The sequence below is a fragment of the Acomys russatus genome, chromosome 27 (assembly GCF_903995435.1).
Source record: "Acomys russatus chromosome 27, mAcoRus1.1, whole genome shotgun sequence".
In the NCBI taxonomy this organism is placed as follows: domain Eukaryota; kingdom Metazoa; phylum Chordata; class Mammalia; order Rodentia; family Muridae; genus Acomys; species Acomys russatus.
This window is the reverse complement of record NC_067163.1, coordinates 55,809,952-55,836,905: the sequence shown is the minus strand read 5'-3', so window position 1 is coordinate 55,836,905 and position 26,954 is coordinate 55,809,952. Positions and strand designations below refer to the sequence as shown.

General features: G+C 42.1%; 1 protein-coding gene across 1 annotated transcript; it reads left to right on the top strand.

Annotated features, from left to right (window-relative positions):
• The first annotated feature begins 2,652 nt into the window (after positions 1-2,652).
• On the top strand, positions 2,653-26,131 carry LOC127210224 (zinc finger protein 431-like). The gene is made up of 4 exons (XM_051169909.1): positions 2,653-2,780; positions 22,844-22,970; positions 23,197-23,257; positions 24,441-26,131. Exons 1-4 carry the CDS (start codon positions 2,778-2,780, stop codon positions 26,080-26,082), a joined length of 1,833 nt encoding a protein of 610 aa, XP_051025866.1. The 5' UTR covers positions 2,653-2,777; the 3' UTR covers positions 26,083-26,131.
• The last annotated feature ends 823 nt before the right edge of the window (positions 26,132-26,954 follow it).

The window sequence follows — 26,954 nt, the reverse complement described above, 5'->3', positions numbered from 1 at the left end:
CAAAGTGAGTTCAGGATGGCCACGGCTACACAGAGAAACCCTGTCTTGAAAAACCAAAAATAAACCAAAAAACAGAGGTCGGGCAGAGCTGCTTCCATGCAGGACCAGAAAGAGTTCATTTTAACTAGCCCTGGCTGCTGTCTCTCTCAGGAGTGTGACATCACTGTACAGAACTCATTCTATCTCATGTTTTACCCTTTATTTTAACATTAGTTACATGGGTGTTTGTCTGCATGTGTCTCTGCGCAGTTCCTACAGAGGCCAGAACAGGGTGGAAGATTCTAGCACATATGTGTTTGTGGCCTCAAACAGCAATCCACCTGCTTCTGCCTTCCGAGTGCTGGGATTAAAAGCTTGCGCCACCACGCCCGGCTTGAGATGCTCTCATAAACCAATTTAGGAGGCAGTCCTCTGCCAGTTTTTGGCTGCAACACAGTATAATCCAGCTTACTTCAAATTTGGCTAAAATATCTGGTAGTGCTCTTACTCTTTCGTCGTGGGATGAACACTTGATTTTCCACTAGAAACTATAGAAGATGACTATGCAGAGACATTGCTTTCTATCACATTCATGATTTATAAATGTCCCGGCACGACACTTTGAGCTAAACATGCCCCTAAATGGCTGCTGTTACTTTTTGACCACGCTCCAAAGTGAAACTGTTAACTAAGTATGTGCAGGGATAAGCAGACCTCTACATGAACTTACCCAGACTCCCTGCCTGAGTAAACTCCCCATGCTTCCTATTTGAGAAAAGGCGTTGCTTTGGGAAGGACTCCGTGCTTTTCTTGCCCGTTTGGAGTAAGAAACCTGTCTCTGCTGCTCTGTCTTGCCTGATGAGATGGTAGTCAAGCAGACTCCATCTGCAGTTAACTAGGACTCACACAGCTGCGTCCACCTCTGAGGGATTTTTCTTAAGCTTTTGAAGTGGGAAGACCATTCCTGAATGTGGATCTTTTGAGCTGATTATGATCCACCTTTAATCTGGGCCACATCTTCTGGTGGCAGCCTACTATATAAAGGACATTGAAGAAAGAATCAATCAATGTCTCTCTCTCACTCTCCATCTCTCTGTCTTAGAGTCTACTTTTTTGACATCTTACTGAATACTGAAGTCCAGCCTAGACATCCAGCCGCTGACCTGAACTCTGGACTGAACTTCTGGATTCTTCAGCTTTTAGTTGGTAGAGAGCACTTGTTGGACTAGCTGGCCCTGTGAGCCATTCTAGTCAACCCCTCTCCTACACACAGAGATTCATGTTGTCATCTGCTCATCTTGAGAGCCTTGACTGATATGGCTATGGTTTTTCACCTTAAAATCCAGGAAGGATGCTGGGTAAATACAGTGTTCATAAAAGACATTCTTCTTTGAACCATTTCTAAGTATTCATGTTACCATGAAGACTATACTATTCATTATTATTAATTTGTCAAGTGACTGAACTGACTTTCAGGAAGAAAACTCCTATGGGAATGGAGCCATCTTCCATCCTTCTGCTGAGAGAAAGAACTGTCACTGTGCTTATGATCTGGTTCCAGCTTTTCCCTCAGGGTTGCTGAAGTAGCCCTGCCTTCAGGTAAATGTACCTGAGCTTCCCTGACCTCAGCATGAAGCCACAGTACAAAGGTTTTGTTTCCTAAAATCTCTACTTCATTGTTAATATTGTGGGCACCTGTAGGACAGAAAAAATCTCTCCACTCCACATAGTGTAATGCACTATGGAAGCCACCTTGTGTCCAGAAGGAAGAAAGGGAGTGTCTGTGTAAGGAGGTGGCCTCCAGAGCCCAGCCTTCAGGAAAACAAGTCTTCCATTCTGATCCCTCTTTTTTTTTTCTTTAGCAGGGTCAGACTAAGTTCACATTCCCAAGCTCAGGGAACTGGCTCCAGCCCTGTCCCTTGAGACATTTTCCTAATTGTCTATTCAGGTGAAAGAACTTAAAACTTGTTGTTATCCTAACCAGGGTGCCTCAGTCATAAAAAAAAAAAAAAAAAAATATATATATATATATATATATATATATATATTGTCTGCTAAGGCCTCACTAATCACAGACGGCCCACTTCTTTGTTCTCTTATCACACTGAACTCTGGACTGAAAGTCTACGTGGATGAATAAAAGGACCTTGTTTTTGGGACGGTTTATCTAGGGAAATAATTAAGGGCCTTGAGGCTAGGTGTCCTGGATCAGGCCCAGCGTCCAGCAAATACTCCCTCGCTTAATTCATAATATTAAAATTTGATTGGATGACTCCCCGCCCCCACTCGCTCCCCGCCGCCCTTTTGCGGTTTTAAATTGCAGCTCCCACTCCAGAATGCCCTTCAGATCTGTAGCTCACAGAAAATCGAGTTTGCACTTTCAAGCTTCTGTCTTAGAAGCAAGTTTTCTCGGCTTCCTCCCGGAACCCAACACCTACTGAGTGCGGGAAGACAGAAGGGTCGGCTCTTGGATGCCAGGCCCAAGTGCTAATAAAATGCACATCCTTGCAGGTCTGGGAAAAGTCTGTGCGGGGAGGTGGGGGGGAGGTGGGTGGGTAGGAGCTAAAACCAACGCCGGAGAAACAATGTGTCACGTTCCTTCAGCATATTCTAACCCTAAGGGAGGTGCCCTTGTCACTCAGGCTCACTAACCAATCAGACCCTCCAGACGGACAGACAGTCAGAAGAGGAGGTGGGCTCTTCCGGGCGCCACGCTCCAGGTTTGGTTCTGCTGCTAGTAGTTCGGTCGCTCTGCAGGAAGCTGTGAGGGGCCCGCGGGCGAGCTTGGAAGCCTAGATATGGTGAGCGGAAGGGGGGGGGGTGGGGCAGTGTTTGGGGAGGAGTGGGCGGATGAGGCTCAAGAGCCCGTGTGGTGGCCCTCCCTGGGGCTGAGTGACAAACAGTGGCCAGCTGTGGCGTCCTGTGAGGTCCTTTGTGGTCCTTGCAATTCCCTGGCCCTAGTGGTGGTCTGTTATTAAGTTCACTCTGTGGGTTGTATCTGTGCGGTGTATTGAGAACAGGCGGTTGTGTGTAGAAACACCTTGCAGTCAACATCACAGTACCTTTGGCGCATCAGAGGGCGGCAGGGTACCAAACTCGGACAGTCCTAGTTTCTCTAGCATCTCTCGAATGTCCGCACGCTGTATTTAACATCTAGGAGTCAGGTCAGTTTGCAGCTTGTTTCTTGGAGGTGGTAAATGGCATCTCATGTGTTGGGTAGCAATCCACTACTAAGGTGCGATGTAGAAGGTTTGGAATTGATGATGCAAAGAACTTACCAACGTGAGTCACAAAGTGGAATTTAGCTAGCGGAGGGCTGCCTCAAAATGCTTAGTGTGCTAACCATGCCTGTTAGAGATTAGGTGCTAGGAAACATGTTCATTCCCTAGGATTGGCTAGACATTTGGCCCCAAGTTATAGCAACGGAGACAATTCTGATTTATAACCCATCACTAGTCCAATCTCCATATTAAAGAGCAGGTGTCTAACAAGCTGCTCAATGGATCACTACAGGGTCACAACCAACACTAAGGCCTGGTGTGCCGTAAATGTCCAGTTTTCTTCTTGAGCAAAGCATAGTTGTGCCAAGTGGGCAAGAAGACCGTAGGTGACAAGTATTAGAAAAGGAAAAACACTGTTGTGGTGAGGGCTGGCCTGGTCAAGCCATTCTAGTCCTTCATGTGTGGAGATGCTTGGCCTGGGACCTGGGCCTTGGGAACTTTCTCTAAGGCCCCGAGGTATAGAAAAAGAGAGAGCTCCGTCTCCAAACCCATGAATTTGCTTGGCAGAGTTGGTCATGGTCTGCTGCCAGGGCTTTTGGGGGAGGGGTTGCCTCTGTTCCTGAGACCCCAGTTCTTGCCAGCAACTTCAGCTGTGGTTATCAGTCCCAGGGTCTCCATGGCCCTAGGTCAGTAGTGTTCCTGAGACGCCCTGTGTTCCCCCGCAGCGGCACTGTTTGATTAGCCTCCTTCTGAGTCTGTTCCTTCGTATCATTGTTTCTGCTGTCTTCATAGAAATGCCCTGTGTCTGTCCGGTTTTTTTTTTTTTTTTTTTTTTTTTTTTGGCCTGGAAGTAGTATACGAGATAATTCTTATTCTTTCTTTCTTTCTTTCTTTTTTTTTTTTTCCCAATTAAACTGATGAACTTTATTGGGGTTAAAACTATAACAAAGTTCATCCTAAAACATTTTGCAATAATTCTTCTTCTTAACCAGCTTGCTTGGCATGAGACCTGCCTTGTGAGGACCCCCCCCCACCCCCCACCAGCTTTTATCTTTTATTTCTTCTACTCTTCTAGTTTTCTCATTCCCCTCTGGACCCTGTCACTGAGGAATGAAGTACAGCACACTCCTGTCCTTAAGACATAATCCTGGGAGCAGGGCGTGGTGGTGCACGCCTTTAATCGGGAGGCAGAGGCAGGCGGATCGCTGTGAGTTCGAGGCCAGCCTGGTCTACAAAGTGAGTCCAGGACAGCCAAGGCTACACAGAGAAACCCTGTCTCGAAACCCCCCCCCCCCCAAAAAAAAGACATAATCCTGGGATGGTATTTTTTTTGGAAGTTTTTACTTATATATTCAGTATTTATGTTAGACTACATGTGTTATGAATCTCATTTATTTTATGCGCATGCCCAATTTCCCCTATAATGTCTGCTATAGAGCCCTGATTTCTCCCTCTCATTTGACACTCTGCTTCTATGATATAGTAAAGACTCCGTGTTTTAAGGTCCGTTTGTGTATGTGTCCTTTCCTCATTATTAAGTTCTATGTGCTTTTATGTACTGATGTTGACTTTTGTTTTTGTTTTTGTTTTTGTTTGTTTTTTTTTTTTTTAATCATATCTAAAGAACATTTATTTGTACTTTGGTCTTTTTTTTTTTTTTTAATTTATTTATTCTTGTTACATCTCAATGTTTATCCCATCCCTTGTATCCTCCCATTCCTCCCCCCCCCCATTTTCCCATTATTCCCCTCCCCTATGACTGTTCCTGAGGGGGATTACGTCCCCCTATATATTCTCATAGGGTATCAAGTCTCTTCTTGGCTACTTGCTGTCCTTCCTCTGAGTGCCACCAGGTCTCCCCCTCCAGGGGACATGGTCAAATGTGAGGCACCAGAGTACGTGAGAAAGTCGTATCACACTCTCCACTCAACTGTGGAGAATATTCTGACCATTGGCTAGATCTGGGAAGGGGTTTAAAGTTTACCTCCTGTATTGTCCTTGGCTGGTGCCTTAGTTTGAGCAGGACCCCTGGGCCCAAATCTGCCTATCATATTGTTCTACTTGTAGATTTCTAGGACCCTTTGTTTTTGTTTTTGAGACAGGGTTTCTCTGTGTAGCCTTGACTGTCCTGAACTTACTTTGTAGTCCAGGCTGGCCTCGAGCTCACAGCGATCCGCCTGCCTCTGCCTCCCGAGTGCTGGGATTAAAGGCGTGCGCCACCACACCTGGCGATTAATTAATTTTCTTTTCATCCTGACCACAGTTTCCCCTCCCTCTTTTCCTGCCAGCCCTTCCCCCTCCCCTCTGCCACATTCGTTGCTCTTCCCTTGCTCCTCAGGAAAGGAGAGGCAGCCCATGGACATCAACCAGCCGTGGAGTATCAGTCACATCCTAATTGCAGCGTTTCTGGATTTCCCATCTTCCCACCCACTTCCCCATTCCTCCATCCCCTTCTCTGAGGAGAAGGGGAAGCCTCACCCCCCCCCCCCCCCCCCCCCCCCCCCCCCCCCCCCCCGCCCCAACTCTCCCGGACACATCAGATCTCATCAGGACTAAGTGCCTCCTCTTCTACTGAGGCCAAACAAGGTGGCCCTGCTAGGGGAAAGGGATCCCAAGGCAGGAAACAGATTCCAAGTTCCAGCTCCAATCGTTGGGGTACCCACATGAAAACCAAGCAGCCCATCAGCTTCATATGATTCAGCACTCGGCATGATTTCTTTTTCTGGTTCCATGCATTTGCCTGTGAATTTCATGATCCTATTTTTTTCTAGGAGCCAAGTAATACTCTTGTTTAACTATACTACATTTTCTTTGTCTGTTCTTCCATTGTGGGACATCTAGGGAGTTTCCAGTTTCTGGCTATTGTGAATAAAGCTACTCTGAATATAGCTGAACAAGTGGCCTTGTGGTAGGACAGAGCATCTTTTGGGCATATGCAAAAGAGTGATATCTCTTGGTCTGAGGTCTCAATTCCCAACTTTCTGAGGAACCACATGTTGATTCCCATAGTGGCTGTAAAGTTTACTCTGCCAACAAGAGTGGACAGGTGTTCTCCTTCCTCCATTTCCTTGCTAGTATGAGCTGTCATGTAGAGCTGTCAGGTAGAATCTCAAAATAGTTTTGATTTGCATTTCCCTGCAGGCTAAGGATGTTATACATTTCTTTATGTATTTCTTGGCCATTGAGATTTCTTTACTGAGAATTCTCTGTTTATATCTCTATTCCAATTTTATTTTGATTGTTTAGTTGATGTCTAATTTATTGAGGTCTTTATATATTTTGGATATTGGTCCTCTGTTGGATGTGGATTTGATGAAAATCTTTTCCCATTCTGTAGGGCGCCATTTTGTCTTATTGACTGTGTCCTTTTCCTTTCAGTACCTTGAGGTCCCATCCCATTTATTAATTGTTGATTTTAGTGCCTGCATGATCAGTATTCTGTTCAGGAAGTTGTCTCCAGTGTCATTGTGTTTAAGGATCAGGTTCAGTGTGTCTGGGCTAATGTTGAGATCTTTGGACCACTTGGACTTCAGTTTCGTGCAGGAATATAAATAGTGATCTATTTGCATTTTTCTACATGTATATATTCAATTAGATTAGTACCATTTGTTGAAGATACTTTTTTTTCCCCCGTTGTGTCTTTCTAACTTCTTTATCAAAAATCAAATGTCCATGGACGTGTGGCTTTACGTGTGGGTCTTTGATTTGAGTCCATTGATTGGCATGCCTATTTTATGCCAGTACAATGAGATTTTATTACTATATCTCTGTAGTACAGCTTGAAATAAGGGATGGTGGTACCTCCAAAAGTCCTATTATTATTCAGGATTGTTTTTTAGCCTTCCTGGGGTTTTTGCTTTTCCATATGAAAATGAGTGTTGTCCTTTCAGGTTCTGAGAAGAATTGTGTTGGAATTTCGATGGGAATTGTATTGGATCTCTAGATTGCTTTTGGTAGGGTAGCCTTTTTACTGTGTTAATTCTCCCCGTGCGTGAGTGTGGGTGATCTGTCCATCTTCTGATAACGTCTTCAAATTCTTTCTTCAAAGACTTCAAGTTCTTTCATCCTAGTCTTTCACGTGCGTGGTTTGAGTAACCCAAGATTTTTTTTTTTAATGAGTTGTGGCTATTGTAAACAGTGCTATTTCCCTGCTGTCTTCCTCAGCCTGTTTGTTATTGTATTTGCTGAAGGTATTTACCAACTGTAGACATTCTCTGGTAGAATTTTTGGGATTGTTTATGTTTATTATCATATCATCAACCAATGATGATGCTTTGAGTACTTTCTTTCCAATTTGTCTACCCTTGATCTTCTTCAGTTGACTTACTGCCCTAGTGGGAGCTTCAAGTCTTGCATTGAATACATATGGGTAGAGTGGGCAAGCGTGGCTGTTCCTGATTTTAGTGGAATTGTTTTGAGTTTCTCTCCATTTAGTTTGTTGTTGCCTATACGCTTGCTGTATATTGCCTTTATTATGTTTAGGTATGTCCTATGTATCCCTAATCTGTTCAAGACTTTTATTAAGAAGGGCTGTTGGATTTTGTCAAAGCCTTTTTCAGTATTTAATGATTTGATAATTTTTTCCTTTTCTTTTAGTGGATTACATCGACAGTTTTTCATATGTTGTACCATTGCTGCATCTCTGGGATGAAGCCTACTTGATCATGGCGGATGATCTTTTTGATGTGTTCTTAAATTTGTCTTGAAACTCGTCTGTTGATTTTTTTTTCCATCTATATTTATTAGGGAAGTTGGTCTATGATTCTCTTTCTTTGTGGAATCTGTGTGCTTTGAGTATCAGGGTGACTCTGGCCTCATAAAATGAGTTTTGCAACATTCCCTTCCTATTTTGTGGCAATATTTGAGGTGTATTGGTATAAGTTCTTCTTTGAATGTCTGGTAGGATTCTGCAGTAAAACCATTTGGATGTAGGCTTTTTTTTTTTTTTTTTTAATTTGGAGAATCCAAATGACTTCTATTTTCATACAGATTATAGATCTATTTAAATTGTTTTTTTGTGATCTTGATTTAACTTTTGTAAATGATATTTATTGAGAAAACTGTCAATTTCTTTTAGCTTTTTCAGTTTTATGGTGTACAGATTTTTAAAGTATGACCTGTTTATTCTTTGGATGTCCTCAGTGTCTTTTATTATATCCTTCTTTTCGTTTCTGAATTTGTTAATATGTATATTCTCCCTTTGTCTTTTGGCTAGTTTGGATACAAGTTTGTCCATCTTGTTGATTCCCCCCCCCCACCTCCCACCCCCTCTGCCCCCCACCCCCAAAGAACCAACTCCTTGTTTCATTGATTCCTTATAATCATGTTCTTCTTGTTTCTAGTCATTTATTTTAGTCTTCATTTGGATTATTTCTCATTGTGTGTACTTGCTTCTTTTTATCCTATACCTCTCAGGTGTGCTGTTAATTTGCTGGTATGAGATGTCTCCATTTGTTTTTGTTTTGTTTTTTTCAGTGTAGTCACTTAGTGCAATTAAGTTTCTTTTTAGTACTGTTTTCATTGTGTCCCATGAGTGGTGTATGTTGTGCAATCATTTTTATGGAATTTTATGAAGTCTTTACTTTCTTTTTTTTTTCCTTTTTTGGTTTTTCGAGACAGGATTTCTCTGTGTAGCCTTGGCCATCCTGGACTCACTTTGTAGACCCGGCTGGCCTCAAACTCACAGTGATCCGCCTGCCTCTGCCTCCCGAGTGCTGGGATTAAAGGCGTGCGCCACCACGCCCGGCTTGAAGTCTTTAATTTCTTTATTTCAGTCTTGACCCAGAATTGATTGAGAATAGAGTTGTTCAGTTTCCATGAGTTTTGTAGGCTTTTTGTTGTTGGGGGATGGTCTGATGTATTTTGGTGCTAATTAATAAAATGCCATCACACCTGGGCTGGGCAAATGGGATAGGTGTGGCTAAGGTTCCTGGGCTTGGGGAGACAGAGAGAATCTTGGGAAGAGAGAAACCGGAAGAGAGGGGAAGATGGTCGCTTCATCATGGGTTAGATGGAGGAGAACACATGGCCGGTGTGGATAGAAACTTGGCCCAGAAAAGAACATTAGTAAGTATTTGGGGTTATGGATGGGAAGTAGCTTGATAGAAGTTATTAGAAGCAGATGGCATGGGATGGAATACCTGCCCCACTATGGGAAGTAGTTTAGGGCATTAATATCTGCCTGCCCCAGGTTAACTAAGGCTATTTTAAAACATAACAAGTGTCTGTGTTTTGATTGATTGCTAGTGGGTTAGAAAGTACTGCTGTAATAATAAGTGTAGGCCCGATAATAAACATTATTAGGGCTTACTAATAAATTAACAACAACATGTGGGTTGTCTGTCTGAGAGACCCAAGTCCCTCAGTGGAGGAGGTCTGCAGGCCGCTGGCTAACCTCTGCTCAGTTTCTATAGACACAGAATCACCAGAAGTTGGGTAGTATTGGTCAAGATCATATTTTTTCTGTCTGAGTTTCCTCAGGTCTTTTCATTAAAAATCGACTATTTTGTGCTTTTACTCATGGCTTTTTCTCTCCATCCCTCGATTCTTTCACAAATGTTGCACACATTCTCGATTGTTGTAACTCTAGTAACTATAGAAGTGACATTGGATCAACGTCTCCTTCTTTATAATCCTATTGAGCATTATGTTTTCTGCTTTGCATGTGGCTTTATAATCATCTTTCCTGTAATAAGGTGCTGGGAAATTTCTCTGGATTATATCACATTTATGCTGTAAATTGATGCTACCCATCATCTTAATGATGATATTAATAAAATGTTCCCAAGTTTCACTTATTTACTTCTTTATTTGTTTAAGTTTGTTATTGTTAATTTATGAAAGACATTTAGCTTATTGAATGAAAAATACTATGGGGGCTGGGCAAGCTGCTCAGTACTTGTTCTTTTTGGGGTTACCTGAGCTCTGACCTCAATGCTGAAATCGGGGAGCTCAGAACTACCTGCTGTTACAGATCCAGGGGTCTGACGCCTTCTCGGGTGTGTCACCTTTATACACGTGGGAGGCATTCTGTCTTACACAGCACCATACCCATGGTTTCAGAGTCTGGCTTTGGGTGTGGGGCAGGGCCAGAAGTGCGAGGGAGGAGTCAGACACAGGGACAGAGAGGAGCCACATCTTGGTATGGCTTGACCTACTCTGACAACCTGTGCCTCTCACAGGCTTAATTTACACACAAAATCAACTTTCTCAAAAACTTAAGCCATTGATTACAAATCGTTGCAGGATACGTGTTTTCTAAAAATCTCCCTTGACTGCCCAAGCAGAATAAAACAAAGTGAAAAAACAGCAAATTTAATGAGAACTAAAAAAAAAAAAAAAAAAATCATAAATCAGTTTTCTTCTAACTCACTGTCTTTTTCCTTAAAATCCTTATCATAAAGCCTTGCTAGGAATGTCAGACAGGATCGCTAAGTTAACAGGTCAAAAGTTATTTCCTACTGCCTATTCTATGAAGCTTATCCTGTGTTGTTTTATTATCCTGAATATTTAATCTTTCTACGGAAGCCCCGGCCCTCAGTCCTTTGTTTAATTTTCCCCTTTTCTCCTCTATTTGTTTTTATATTTGACACAAACTGCTATATCCTTTGCTTTGACCTTTAAGTATTGTGTAGCCCCTTGGTTAACAAGCAAATGTTTCTTAAATAAGGACAGTTTCTTTATTTTACATAATATCCAGAAAAAGTCCTGCTCTGATAAGCCTGCTCAGGAAGTATGGCAGTTCACTGCGCCAAAATGGTTCTCTGTGTCTTTGTCATAAATCTTCATTCCAGTGCGATCCCTGTCTGTATTTCAGCCATGTTAGGGTCGAGGAGCTTCCGGGTTCCTCACCCTGGAAGGCAGAGCGTGTCATGAATTGTATAGTCAAAGTCTTTTCCTGTCAGACGAGTTCCATCATTCTGAGGCTGGACATACATGGAAAGAGTAATGATGTAGTTATGGTTTGGCAGCCTTTAGACTTTCCCTGGGCTTGCCTTCTTTAATGGGTTTTTCTCAAGTTCTGTGTCTCATGCTTACTAAGCAGACTACTTAAGTTATAGCTTTTATGGAAGGCTCAGGTTTTGCTTTTTTGTTTTGCATAGCTGATTGTCCCAGGAAACTACCATTAGTTTTATTTTTATTAACACCTGCTTTTATAAGAATTTTTACATTATCCCAGCCCTAGCCTTCAGTGAGGGGCCCTTAACAGGAAGAAATTGAAATATATTTTTAAAAAGATTTACTTATTTATTATTTATACAGTGTTCTGTCTGCATGTTAGCTTGCACGCCACAAGAGGGCACCAGATCTCAGTATAGGTTGTTGTGAGCCGCCATGTGGTTGCTGGGAATTGAACTCAGGACCTTTGGAAGAGCAGACAGGGCTCTTAACCACTGAGCCATCTCTCCAGCCCGGAATTGAAATATTAAACATGTGAGAAACACAAGCAAAAGTTACGTAGCGTATTTTCACCGAGGGCAGTGAAGGGTCAGTCCAGATTGTCTGAGCACTGGAACTTTGTCACACAGTGCCTACAGGATGCTTGGTTTCACCACTTGAAAATGTAGATAAACTTGCTTTTGTAGAGCTTATGACTTCTAAAGCAATTGGAACAAAACAGGCTGCTTTAGGTGTACAATACAGATCATACACTGTTTGTTTAAAAACCCGATTTTTTTTTTTTAATCACAAGAGAAATAGTCAGACTGTTTTCCCAGTGTTAAAACATCAGAACACTCCAAGCCAGTCTTTTCCAATTTTGGTGGACCATCTCTCCTCACCCGTCCCATCTTCTACTGTTGGCAATGGAGAGAACGTGTACACAGCATAACCGCTCTATTTTTTTCCCAAAGATTTATTTATTTATTATATATACAGTGTTCTGCCTGCATGTATGCCTACACACCAGAAGAGGGCACGAGATCACATTATAGATGGTTGTGAGCCACCATGTGGTTGCTGGGAATTGAACTTAGGACCTCTGAAAGAGCAGTCAGTGTTCTTTTTTTTTTTTAATTTTTTTTTTTTATTAATTTATTCTTGTTACATCTCAATGGTTATCCCATCCCTTGTATCCTCTCATTCTTCCCTCCCTCCCATTTTCCCATTATTCCCCTCCCCTATGACTGTTCCTGAGGGGGACTTCCTCCCCCTGTATATGCTCATAGGGTATCAAGTCTCTTCTTGGTAACCTGCTGTCCTTCCTCTGAGTGCCACCAGGTCTCCCCCTCCAGGGGACATGGTCAAATGTGAGGCACCAGAGTACGTGAGAAAGTCATATCCCACTCTCCACTCAACTGTGGAGAATGTTCTGACCATTGGCTAGATCTGGGTAGGGGCTTAAAGTTTACCGCCTATATTGTCCTTGGCTGGTGCCTTAGTTTGAGTGAGACCCCTGGGCCCAAATCTGCCTATCATAATGTTCTACTTGTAGGTTTCTAGGACCCTCTGGATCCTTCTACTTTGCTATTCTCCCATGCTTCTCTCATCTAGAGTCCCAATAGGATGTCCTCCCCTCTGTCCCAGTTTCCTGGTAAGTGAAGGCTTTCGTGGGACATGCCCCTTGGGCTAGTATGCAGATATAAGTGAGTATATACCATTTGATTCTTTCTGCTTGTGGGTTAACTCACTCATTATGATCATTTCTAGCTCAATCCATTTATCCACAAATTTAGGGAATTGCTTGTTTTTAATAGCTGAGTAGTATTCCATAGTGTATATGTACCACAGTTTCTTTATCCATTCTTCTACTGATGGACACTTAGGCTGTTTCCATGTTCTGGCTATTATGAATAAGGCTGCTATGAACATGGTTGAGCAAATTTTCTTGTTGTGTGCTGGAGTGTCTTCTAGGTATATTCCAAGGAGTGGAATAGCTGGGTCTTGAGGAAGCCCTATTCGCATTTTTCTGAGATAGCACCAGATAGATTTCCAAAGTGGCTGTACTAGTTTGCATTCCCACCAGCAATGAAGGAGTGTTCCTCTCTCCCCACATCCTCGCCAGCATGTGGTGTCGCTTGAGTTTTTGATCTTAGCCATTCTGATGGGTGTAAGATGGAATCTCAGAGTTGTTTTGATTTGCATTTCTCTGATGACTAAGGAGGTTGAGCATTTCTTTAAGTGTTTCTCAGCCATTTGATATTCCTTTGTTGAGAATTCTCTGTTTAGTTCCAAGCCCCATTTCGCAATTGGGTTCTTTGGTTTGGTGGTGTTTAATTTCTTGAGTTCTTTATATATTTTGGATATTAGACCTTTGTCAGATGTAGGGTTGGTGAAAATCTTTTCCCAGTCTGTAGGCTGTCGCTTTGTTCTTTTGACAGTGTCTCCTGCCTTACAGAAGCTTCTCGGCCTCATGAGGTCCCATTTATTAATTGTTGACATTAAGGCCTGGGCCGTTGGTGTTCTGTTCAGGAAGTTGTCTCCTGTGCCAATATGTTCCAGGCTCTTCCCCACTTTTTCTTCTAAGTGACTTAATGTCTCTGGTTTTATGTTGAGGTCTTTAATCCACTTGGATTTGAGTTTTGTGCAAGGTGACAAATATGGGTCCAGTTGCATTTTTTTACACATAGACCTCCAGTTAGACCAGCACCATTTGTTGAAGATGCTATCCTTTTTCCATTGAATGGATTCGGCTTCTTTGTCAAAAATCAAGTGACCATTTGTGTGTGGATTCATATCTGGGTCTTCGATTCGATTCCACTGATCAACCAGCCTGTTGCTGTGCCAGTACCATACTGTTTTAATTACGATTGCTTTATAGTACAGTTTGAGATCAGGTATGGAGATTCCTCCGGAGCACCTTTTATTGTACACGATTGTTTTAGCTATTCTGGGTTTTTTGTTTTTCCATATGAAGTTCAGAATTGAACTTTCAATGTCTTTAAAAAATTGTGTAAGTAGTTTGATAGGGATTGCATTGAATCTGTAGATTGCTTTTGGTAGGATGGCCATTTTTACTATGTTAATTCTCCCAATCCATGAGCAAGGAAGATCATTCCATCTTCTCAGGTCTTCTTCAATCTCTTTCTTCAGAGTTTTGAAATTTGTTTCAAACAAGTCCTTCACTTGCTTAGTTAGAGTAACTCCTAGATATTTTATATTGCTTGTGGCTAATGTGAAGGGTGTGGTTTTCCTAATTTCTTCCTCTGCAAGCTTGTCATTTGTGTATAGGAAGGCTACAGACTTTTTTTGAGTTGATTTTATATCCAGCTAATTTGCTGAAGGTGTTTATCAACTGTAGGAGTTCTCTGGTGGAATTTTGAGAGTCACTTATGTACACTATCATATCATCTGCAAATAGGGATAATTTGACTTCCTCCTTTCCCATTTGGATACCCTTGATCTCCTTTTGTTGTCTTATTGCTCTGGCTAGAACTTCGAGTACTATATTGAAGAGATATAGAGAGAGTGGGCAGCCTTGCCTTGTTCCTGATTTTAGAGGAATTTCCTTGAGTATCTCACCATTTACTTTGATTTTGGCTATTGGCTTGCTGTATATAGTCAGAATTACATTGAGGAAAGTGCCTTGTATCCCCGATCTCTCTAAAACTTTAAACATGAATGGGTGTTGAATTTTATCAAATGCTTTCTCTGCATTCTAAGAGATGATCATGTGGTTTTTTATTTTCAGTTTGTTTATATGGTGGATTACATTGATGGATTTCCGTATATTAAACCATCCCTGCATGCCTGGAATGAAGCCTACTTGGTCATGATGAATGATATCTTTGATGTGTTCTTGTATTCGTTTTGCAAATATTTTATTTAGTATTTTTGCATCGATGTTCATAAGAGAAATTGGTCTGAAATTCTCTTTCTTTGTTGAGTCTTTGTGAGGTTTAGGTATCAATGAGACTATGGCCTCATAGAATGAATTTGGTAATTTTCCATCCATTTCTATCTTTTGGAGTAGCTTGAAGAGTATCAGTATTAGCTCGCCCTTGAAGGTCTGGTAGAATTCTGCACTGAAACCATCTGGCCCTGGGCTTTATTTGGTTGGGAGACTATCAATGATTGCTTCTATTCTGTAGGGGAAATGGGACTATTTAGCTTGTTTATCTGTTCTTCACTCAACTTTGGCAAGTGAAATTGATCAAGAAAAACGTCCATTTCCCTTAGATTTTCAAATTTTGTGGCATACATGCCTTCAAAGTAGGATCTTATGATTCTTTGTATTTCTTCAGTGTCTGTTGTTATGTCTCCCTTTTCATTTCTGATTTTGTTGATTTCAATACTGTCTCTCTGCCTTTTAGTTAGTTTGGCTAACAGTCTGTCTATCTTGTTGATTTTCTCAAAGAACCAGCTCTTGGTTTTCTTGATTCTTTGGACTGTTTTCTTAGTTTCTAATTTGTTAATTTCAGCCCTGAGTTTGATTATTTCCAGACGTCTACTACTCTTGGGTGTGTCTGCTTCTTTTTTTCCTAGGGCTTCCAGTTGTGTCATTAAGATGTTTATGTGCAATGTTTCCAATTTCTTTTTAAAGGCACTTAGTGCTATGAATTTTCCTCTTAGCACTGCTTTCAATGTATCCCACAAATTTGGGTATGTTGTTCCTTCATTTTCATTGAATTTCAGAAACTCCTTGATTTCTTTCTTTATTTCTTCCCCGACCCAGGTGTCATTTAGCAGAGAGTTGTTTAGTTTCCACGTACGTGTAGGCTTTTTGTTCTTTCTGTTGTTGTTGAATTGCAGCCTAAGAGCATGGTGATCTGATAGGATACAAGGTATTATTTCAATCCTCTTGTATCTATTGAGGCTTGCTTTGTGACCTACAATGTGATCGATTTTGGAGAAGGTTCCATGGGGTGCAGAGAAGAAGGTATATTCTTTCTTTTTTGGGTGAAAGGTTCTATAGATATCTGTTAGATCCATTTGACCCATGGCATTGGTTAATGATGTTATTTCTCGGCTTAGTTTCTGTTTCAATGACTTATCCTTCAGTGAGAGTGGGGTGTTGAAGTCTCCCACTATTATTGTGTGGGGATCAATGTGTGGTTTAAGCTTTTTTAGCAGATCTTTTACAAATGTGGGTGCCCTTGTATTGGGAGCATAGATGTTCAGAATTGTGATGTCATCTTGGTTGACTTTACCTTTGATGAGTATGAAGTGTCCTTCCTCATCCCTTTTGATTAATTTTGGTTGAAATTCTATTTTGTTCGATCCTAAAATGGCTACGCCTGCTTGCTTCTTGTGACCATTTGCTTGGAATATTTTTTTCCAACCTTTTACCCTGAGGTAATGCCTATCATTATGGGTGAGATGTGTTTCTTGAATGCAGAAGAATGTTGGATCTTGTTTATACACCCATTCAGTTCGTCTGTGTCTTTTTATTGGAGAATTGAGACCATTGATGTTGAGAGATATTAATGACCAGTGACTGTTAAGAGTCTTAATTTTGATGTTGTTTCCAGTCGAGTGTTTGTATAGTTGTGTTTTTGCCGTGGGATAGTTATCTATTTCCTGAGTAGTTTTGGTTGTAGCTTGACCCTTTGGGATGGAGTTTTCCTTCTAGTATCTTCTGTAAAGCTGGATTTGTGGATAGGTACTGTTTGAATTTGTTTTTGTCATGGAATATTTTGTTTTCTCCATCAATGGTTATTGATAGTTTTGCTGGGTAAAGTAGTCTGGCCTGGCATCTGTGGTCTCTTAGGGTTTGCAGGATCTCTGTCCAGGCCCTTCTGGCTTTTATGGTCTCTGCTGAGAAGTCGGGTGTAATTCTGATAGGTTTGCCATTAAATGTTATTTGGCCCTTTTCCCTTGCAGCTTTTAATATTTTTTCTTTGTTCTGTATGTTTTGTGTTTTGATTATTATGTGGCAGGCAGTTTTTCTTTTCTGGTCAATTCTATTTGGTGTTCTGTAGGCCTCTTGTATGTTTATAGGCATCTCTTTCTTTAGATTGGGGAAATTTTCTTCTATGATTTTGTTGAGAATAGTTTCTGGGCCTTGGAGTCTGATATCTTCTCTTTCTTCAATGCCTATTATCCTCAGATTTCTTCTTTTCATGGTGTCCTTAATTTCTTGGATGTTTTGTGTCAGGAGTTTTCCAGATTTGGCATTTTCTTTAATGGTTGCTTCAAGATCTGTGATTGTATCTTCTAGACCTGAGATTCGTTCTTCCATCTCTTGGATTCTGTTAGAAAAGCTCACCTCTGTGTTGCTTGCCTTCTTCTCTGAGGTCTCATGTTCTCGTTTTTCTTCTGTCTGTGTGTTTATCATTGAATCCATTTTCATTTTCAGATCTTGAACTGATTTTTTGAGTACTTTCATCTGTTTTTTGTATATTCCTGAGTTTCTTCCATTGCCTCTTTATAGGTCTTCAGAGCTTGAACTGTTTTATTTATTTCTTTCATCTGGTTGTTTGCATTTTCCTGCAAATTTTCCAGTTCCACTCTATGTGCTTCTTTTATGTCTCTCACGTGTTTGGCTGCGTCTTCCTGCATTTGATTACGAATTTTATTTGTTTCCTCCATTATCATCCTCATGACTAAGGATTTGAGGTCATTTTCTTGTATTTCCATTGTATTTAAGTTCTCTGGGTTGTTTTCTTTAGGATAGCTGGAAACTGGAGACGCCATGTTGTTTTGGGGTTTTTTGCATATGCTTTTTCGCTGTCCTTTAGACATCTTGCCGTCTTTGTTTTTGTTGGGTAGCTTCCAGAGTTGGATGGAGGGAGTCTGATGATAGATTCACTTGTTTTCTCACAATTTCTCTAGGCTGGAAGCTCTAATGCTTCACTGGTGTGGATGTTAGGAAGTTAACCCTGTTGTTTTGGACTCTCACAGCCAGTGATCCTCAGCTCCCCTGTGCTGTGGGTCCTGCAATCGTTCTGGGTCTCTGAATGAGCGTTGGGTCAGGCCAAGGTATCCACAGCCTTCTGTGTCCCCTGCCAAGTCCAGCCAGGAACACTGGGCCCGAACCACGGGCCAAACTCAGCTAGGTTCTCAGGGCCTGAACCGTCTGCCGAGCTCACCTAGGGATTCTGGGCCCAGAATGCACACAGGGTCCAGCCAGAATTTTTGGGCTGGGACTGCGCACCAAGCTCAGCTAGGGACTTTTGGCCCAAAGTGCGTGCTGTGGTCAGTTATTGACTCAGGGCCCGAACTGTCCGCCAAGCTCAGCCAGGAATTCTGGATTCAAACTGCACACTGTGTCCAACCAGAGTCTTAGAGCCAGTGGAACTGAGCGCTTCGCCCAGCCTGCATCATAGCAGGAGAACTGAGGCTGCGCTGAGCCAGCGCCGCTGGTGGAACCAAGCGCTCTGCCCAGACTGCGTCACCACAAGGGAGCTGCCGCTGAGCTGAGGTGGTGCCTAGGGTGGAACTGAGTGCTCAGCCCAGCCTGCGCCACAGCAGGGGAGCTGTGGGTGTGCTGAGTCAATGCCCCGGGCAGAATTGCTTGCTGAACTGAGACAGTGTCTCCATGGCACTGCGCACTGAGCTGTACCCGGGACTCTGGGGCCGAACTGTCCGCTGAGTCCAGTCTGGGTCCCAAGGCACCATGCGACCCAAATCCTGCCCAGAGTCCCCTCTCCCGCAGCAACTCCCACCGGCCACCACACCAGTCGCCTCCACCGGAAGGCTCTGAGCTGCAAACCTCAGCCACCGCTGCTGCTGACGCTGGTGCCACTGTTGCTGCTGCCTCTGCCGTTGCTGCTCCGATCCGAGAAAATCCACACTCCTCCCATGTGCGGGGGCACGCAGGTCCTCTGCACCCTGGTCCCTCCGAACTGTGGAGCACTCCTGCTGCCGTGGTGTGGGGACCCCGGTGTTCCTGGCTCAGAAATCTGTGCAATTCCCTGAATTGTTCACTGGAGCCTCCAAACACGGTCCACACTACTCGCCGCCATCTTGGATCCCCCCAGTCAGTGTTCTTAACCGCTGCGCCATCTCTCCAGCCCCACCGCTGTGTTTCTTTATGATTTTTATTAGGATCTTGTGGTTCTTGCTTAAGGGACGGCGTTGTATTTGTTGGTATGTCTTTGTGTCAGTGTGTGTATCAGTGCAGTCATCTATGTGGTGTAATATTACTAATTGCACATCTAGTTATACTGTTGTTTCTCTGGAAAATAATGGACCTTCACCTGTGTTTGTGTTCTGAAAATTTACTATATTATGTTATGAGTTCCTTGAGTTTTCATTTGTTTGGGGGCTCTGGGTAGAAACAGTTTTAGGTTTTGATCTTTAAGACTCCATTCTTTTTATTTCATAGCATATCTGTGGTTCCCAGTTGGTGCTGTCATTTGGGTGTTTGCTACTTAAGTGATTGATATGATTAATATATTGGTTTTGGATTTTTAAAACTTTTTTTTCATTTATGTTATGGTCTATGTGTCCTAGTTAGCGTCAGCTGTCAATATGACATAGCCTAGAGCCATCTCAGGGAGCATCCGCTGATGTCATATCCAGGTAGGAATAGCTGTTTGCTATGTCTTTAGACATGGTGTTAATTGTTGGGTGATGTGGGAAGGCACTTCCACCGAGGCTGCATTAACGGTGCTAGCTGAGCGGCAGTGACCAAGCATGAGAGACGACCAGGACATGATGTTTCCCCTATGGGTTTTGCCTTCAGTTCCTAGCTTGCATTTATATCCTAAGCTCCCCGGCTGGTGGATTATGATCTGGCAGCATCAGCCAAAGAAACCCATTCATTACCTAAGTCGCTTTGGGGTAGAGGATTTAATCGGCAACGGAGAAGCGAAGGTAGAAGAAAAACCGTATCCTAGAAGAGATTTTGCTGCTGAGAAAAACCTGGGAATATTGTCATGGGGAGGAATGGGGGCGGGCGGGGGGGAGGAAGTGGGAGACAGCAGGACTTTAGATGGCAGACATCATTGAAGTCTGTACATAGAGCCTAATCTGCTGTTCTGGTGGGGCCTGGAAGACGGGAGGGTTTGGAGTAATGCAGACAGTGGCGGTTGAGGTCAGGATTTCAGCGGGAAGCAGACTCCATGAGAAATAAAGCTACAGGTCTTCTATGTGTCATTTTAGATCCAACACTCTTTCTTATTCTGCCCATGCCCCGTGCAATTGAGTAAGGTGGAATTAAAAAATAATGGGCTGATTTCTTAGATGACTCATGCTGGTCTGCCCCCATAATGATTAAAAAAAAAAAAAAAAAAAAAAAAAAGACTGGGGTTTGTGGTTTGTGGAGAAAAACAGCACCAGGTAGTTTCAGGTGGCAGCCAAGTGCTAAGACAAAGGCAGGGGTCAAGGAAAGTGGCGCCCTTCAGAGACGCCCCGTGCTCGGCAGAGCAGTGGAAGCTCGGGAGGGTGCCCTAATGGTTAGACTCCATCCAGCTGAGCCTTCGGTTTACGGAAGGGACAGGCTGAGTGATTTCTAGTCCCAGGCAGCAGCTTCAGGCAGAACCTGCCACTGTGGTCTGAGTGTGGCGGGGTCTACCCCAATCTGGAAGCCAAACTTGGCAAGATCCCCTTTGTGCTGCTCCGGAAACAAGAAAGATAACACATTTTACAGGTCATGAACTTTCCCCTGTGGTTTGAGGTCCACACTGTTGCGGAATCAGGGGTTCAGTGAGGAGACCGGAGCAGTCCATCCCAGGAAGCTGTGAGGATGAAGGCAGCTTTGCCTCTTGAAACCACAAGTGCGGAGAGTTGCAGGGATAGAGCCACCTAAGCCCCTGGAAACGGAAGCCCCATGTGTCTGAGACAGCTGCAGGATTTGGGGTTTGCCCTGCTGGGTTTCAGACGTGGCTTGGTCTAATCTTACCTCACCACGCCCCCTCTCCTCTCTTTTCCAGTGGGAATGTATATTCTGTGCCGTCACATGCTGGAACGATGTAATTTGTTTTCTGGTTTTAAAAGATGTCACGGTCAGGAGTTTGCTTTGAGTGTTGTAAGGGAATTTGGACATTTGAAAAGCGTTTGGTTGTTATCGACAGTGAGGATCTTTGAAGTTAAACATATTTTCATCTAGAGATGACCAGAAGAAGCCTATAGTGACCTGGGCCGGAAATTGTAGATTGAGTAAAAATCCTCCCAGATAGAATTATGATTTGAACACTTGCCTCTCATTGGTGGCTTTCTTTGGAGTGCTTATGGGGTCTTTAGTAGGCAGAGCCTTACTGGAAGTTCCTCACTGGGGACAGGATTTGAGTGTCTCTAGCCTCACCCCACGTGTGCTTTCCTGTGGCTGAAACTGATCAGCCAGCTTTCCTTTTGTGCTGCCACGCCCTCAGCACCGTTATAGACTCTGTTGCTAAGTAGCGTGGGATACAGTAGAAGCGCTCGCTTGTCGCTGCCCGCCCATTTGCTAGCCTGATCTCTATCTTGTTGTGGTTATTTTTGGTTTTGTTTTAGAAGGCAAGTTTTCTCTGTGTAGCTTTGGCTGTCTTAAAACTAGCCTCTTGTGACTCAGTGGGCCTCGATCTGTCGGATTGTGCCTCCCAAGTGTTGGGATTAGAGGTGTGATCCAACATGTCTGGCTTTTTTATTTTTGCATTATTGGCTGATGGGCTTAGAGTGTAGGTTTTTTTTGGTAGGTGTCAAGCATTTGCTGTTGTGTTGAACTTCAGCTGCATCTTGAATTTTGAGCTTTGGCAGGGGTGTCATTCTGTCTCCCAAGGTGACACCTATTTTATGACATCAGTACAGTCTGAGCCTCATCCGTCATTGGCGTGAAGGTGTATGACATTCTTCTAACCTTTTATATGTCTTGACTTTTTAGTGAATATGAAACTATTGCCTGTATGCATGGATGTTCACCAAGGTTGTGTGTCTGGTGCTCAGAATAGTCAGAAGATGGCCTCAGAACCGCTGAACTTGGAGGTATTGAGAGCTGTGTGCCCTCATATAAGCACTGGCAATTGGCCTTGTCTCCTCTAGAAGACCAGCAAGTGCTCTTTATTCCTGAGCCATCACCTCTGGCCTGGCTGTTTTTTTTTTTTTTTTAATGATCTACATATAGATTGCTTACATTTTCACCTGTCCATCTCCAGCTGTTTTAGCGATCTTATTAATCTTACAGTTTAAACTGTGACAATTCACATTTCTGGGAGATAAATGCAGAGCTGGAAGGGCTGCAGTGAGACCTTCAGAGTTTTGTCTTTTTGTTTGTTTGGTTGATTGGGTTGGTTGGGTTGTGTGTGTGTGTGTGTGTGTGTGTGTGTGTGTGTGTGTGTGTGTGTTGGAGGTGAGGACAGGGTCATAACATATACCTCAGGCTGTCCTGGAAGTCTTCCATAGGCCAGGCTGGGCTCCAACTTAATGAGATTCATCTGCCTCCTGAGTGCTAGGGCTAAAGGCATGCACCAGTATACCATGCCTGCTTATGCTTTTTGTTTGTTTGTTTGTTTGGAGTTTGTAATTGTTTATATAGTTTCTTTGATGTGTACTTAACTATGGTTGATCTGTTTTTGTTTGTTTGTTTGTTTCTTCTGTGTATGACTATATATCTGTTAATGGGCATTTCTCTTGCAACAGTATTCAAAGGGCCCAGAAATGACAGGGGTGAACCCCCTCCTTTTCAGTTTCTTTCTAAAATGACTTGGTCATTACATTGGAACTCGCCTGTCATGGAATAAGTATGAAAAGCATCAGAATTATATAACTTCATTGTCAAAGAAGTATTCATTTACAACGTTGTCAGTATTGTGCTTTCTGTTGTCCACATCTATGGGATATTTTAGGATGTAATGACCTATGACGATGTGCACATAAACTTCACTCTGGAAGAGTGGGCTTTGCTGGATCCTTCTCAGAAGAGTCTCTACAAAGATGTGATGCTGGAGACCTACAGGAACCTCACAGCTATAGGTAAGACTGGATTTTTTTTCCCCACTTTTTAAAATATGGGGAAAGTTTTTTTTTTTTTTTTTTTTTTTTTTTTTTTTTTTGGTTATTAATGCTCTTCTGTAATTTTGATCGGGAAGGATGCAGAATGTGGTAAATAAATCAGGCACAGTTGTAAGGTTCATTGAGGATAGTGACTTAAATTTTGTGTAATTATCAATAACATTAATTTTCTGGCAATATATTTTAGGTTTCAAAAGAGGAGACCACAATGTTGAAGAACATTGTCAAAATTCTAGAATACATGGAAGGTGAGTTTCATGTACAAGCTGATACAAACACTTAATGTGTCCTGGGAGTTTTAAGGAAAAGCAACCATGCAATTAAGTGTGTAATTAAATACACTGATGGTTAGTAAATTCTCATAATACCATGAACCTCAATGTCAGGTAGCTGATCCATGTTGGCAAAGCATTCCTCTAAGAAACAAGACCAGAAAGCAATGTCTTTTTAAAAACATACTTTATTAATTTATTCATGGTACATCTCAATTGTTATCCCATCCCTTGTAGAAAGCAATGTCTTAACAGCTGTCACCTCAGCTACTTTGTAGAAGTGCCAATCCATTTAGTTTGGTACCACTCAAGGATCAGAAAAGACATATACATAGATTAGGTGATGAGTATATGCCGCAAGCTGTCTCATAACAAATAGTCCGTAGGTAAACTTTTGTTGCTCATATGCTCATAGTGGCTTGTCAGAGTTTAGTGTGGGGGCAGTTGAAGAGAGTCAAGAAGGTTTTTGAGAAAATGTATTCCTTTTTTTCATTTCTATGATGGGCAAAAAGTTAAAGTGTATGAATTCAGTATGGAAACTTCACTTGTTATTCTTTTATTTTGGTTATTTATATATGTATATGAATATATATATTGCATTAGATACAGGGCATTTGAGGAGCAATGTGCTTCTCTCTCTCCCAGAGCAATGAGAAGAAGTGTGGCAGTCCCCGCTTTGAGTAAACTTTGTGAATGTGATATAAAAACTTCCAATTAATTGTATTTCCAACTTCATTGGGACTACATTAAAAAACTCACTTTTCAGAAAAGCCCTGTGATTAGGAGGAGTACAGAAATTCTTCTATTTGTCCTGGTTCACTTGGCAAATGCAGTGTGAGTCATATTACAGGAACACGTGATGAGTACAATCACTGTGATAAAGCCCTGAGTTCTCCCAGTTCTCTTCAAAGATGTAAAAAACCTACATGGCAAAGGGATGTGAACTCTGTACTCAGTGCTCTAGCCTTCATAGATATCCTCAAATACAGAAAAAACCAGTAATGAGGAGGTACTCTGTGAATTAAACAATGTGACAAACCTTAAGATCTGATTCCTTTCTACAATTAGACCAAATTGTAAAATTAAGTCATACAGATAAAAAGATTCATCAGTGTAATCAGTGTGGTAAAATGTTTACACTCGCCCTTTATCTTTGCAGGCATGAAAGAACTCATACCGGAGAGAAACTCTGTGAATATACTCAGTGTCGTAAAGCCTTTGCACGTACCAGCCATCTTCAAAGGCATGAAGGAATTCATACTGCAGAGAAACCAGACAAATATAACGAATGTGGTAGAGCCTTTGCACAACAGAGTCATCTCCAGATACATAAAAGAACACATGCTGGGGAGAAACCCTTTGAATGTAATCAGTGTGGTAAAGCCTTTGCGTGCCACAGTAATCTCCAACAGCATAAAAGAACGCATGCTGGAGAGAACCCCTATGAATGTGGTCAGTGTGGTAAAGCCTTTGCACATCACAGCACTCTTCAAAAGCATGAAGGAATTCATACTGGAGAGAAACCCTATGAATGCAATCAGTGTGGGAAAGCCTTTGCACAACAGAGCAATCTCCAAATTCATAAAAGAACACACACTGGAGAGAAACCTTATGAATGTAGTCAATGTGGTAAAGCCTTTGCACGTCATAGCAATCTCCAGCAACATAAAAAAACACATATTGGAGAGAAACCCTATGAATGTAATCAATGTGGTAAAGCCTTTTCACAACAGGGTAATCTCCAAATTCATAAAAGAACTCACACTGGAGAGAAACCGTATGAATGTTATCAGTGTGGTAAAACTTTTGCGCTTCTCTGTTCTCTTCAAAGGCATGTAAGAATTCACACTGGAGAGAAACCCTATGAATGCCATCAATGTGGTAAAGCCTTTGCATGTTACAGCAATCTGCAACAACATAAAAAAACACATACTGGAGAGAAACCCTATGAATGTAGTCATTGTGGTAAAGGCTTTATATGTCACAGTATTCTTCAAAGGCATGAAAAAATTCATACTGGACAGAAACCCTATGAATGTAATCAGTGTGGTAAAGCCTTTTCACAACAGAGCAGTCTCCAAATTCATAAAAGAACACATACCGGAGAGAAACCCTATACATGTTATCAATGTGGTAAAACCTTTGCAGTTCCCTGTACTCTTCAAAGGCATGAAAGAATTCACACTGGAGAGAAACCTTATGAATGTGGTCAGTGTGGTAAAGCCTTTGCACGTCACAGTACTCTTCAAAGGCATGAAAGAATCCATACTGGAGAGAAACACTATGAGTGTAATCAGTGTGGTAAAACCTTTGCATGTAACAGCAATCTCCACCAACATAAAAGAACACATACTGGAGAGAAACCCTATGAATGTAATCAGTGTTGTAAAGTCTTTTCACAACAGAGCAATCTCCAGATACATAAAAGAGCACACACTGGAAAGAAGCTCTATGAATGTAGCGAATGTGGCAAAACCTTTGCATATCAGTGTACTCTTCAGAAACATGAAAGAATTCATACTGGAGAGAAACCCTATGGATGTAATGAATGTGATAAAGCCTTTTCACAACAGAGCAATCTCCAAATACATAGAAGAGCACACACTGGAGAGAAACCATATGAATGTAGTCAATGTGGTAAAGCCTTTACATGCACCAGTAATCTTCAAAGGCATGAGAGAATTCATTCTGGACAGAAGCCCTATGAATGTAGTCAATGTGGTAAAGCCTTTTCACAACAGTGTCATCTTCAGAGGCATGAGAGAATTCATTCTGGACGGAAGCCCTATGAGTGTAATTAGTGTGGCAAAGCCTTCCCATGTACCAACAATCTCCAACAACATGAAAAAACACATACAGGAGAAAAACCCCATGAATGTAATCACTACGGTAAAACCTTTGGGCTTCACAGTCACCTTCAAAGGCATGAAGGAGTTCATACTGGAGAGAAACCTTATGAATGCAAATAATATGGTAAAGCCTTTTCGTGTCACAGTAGTCTTTAAATTCATGAAAGGATTCATACTAAAGGGAGTCTCTGACTATAAAGTATTTGGTAAGATGTGTAGTCAGCACACTTAAATTCCAGTTACACAAGATTATTTACTCTGGATTAAATAAATAATCTGACAATTGTCAAAAGTCTGTTCAGCCTTTTTATCATTTTTATTTTGTTTGTCCCCACAAACTCATGGACCAAAGCATTACGGATTTAAATGATAAGGTCACCTATATAGAGGTCACACTTCTCTTTGATTACGTGAAATAACTCATCCCAGTGTAAACCTTTATTATGTGTATTAGCGTCCTTTCTGATACTGTGATAAATCAGTGTCTAAGGCAACTTATCAAAGAGTTTAATTTGGTTTATGGATCCAGAGGGAAATGGGATCAGCATCCAAGAGGCATGGCAAGTGTCAGACATGGCAGCTGAAGCAGGAAGTTCAGAGTTCACATCTGCAGCCGGAAGCAGGAAGCAGACAGTGGTGACTGGAAGAGGTGTGAGGATCCAAACTCTCCAAGTTAACCCCCTCCAGTGACATGTTTCCTCCAGCAGGATGGCATTTCCTTACTATTTGCAAATGGCACCACCAACTGAAAAGGGTTGGCTCTCTGACTTTAAGGCTACACTTGCTTTTGTCCCGTGAACCAATTCATGAGGAAGCAAAGCCCT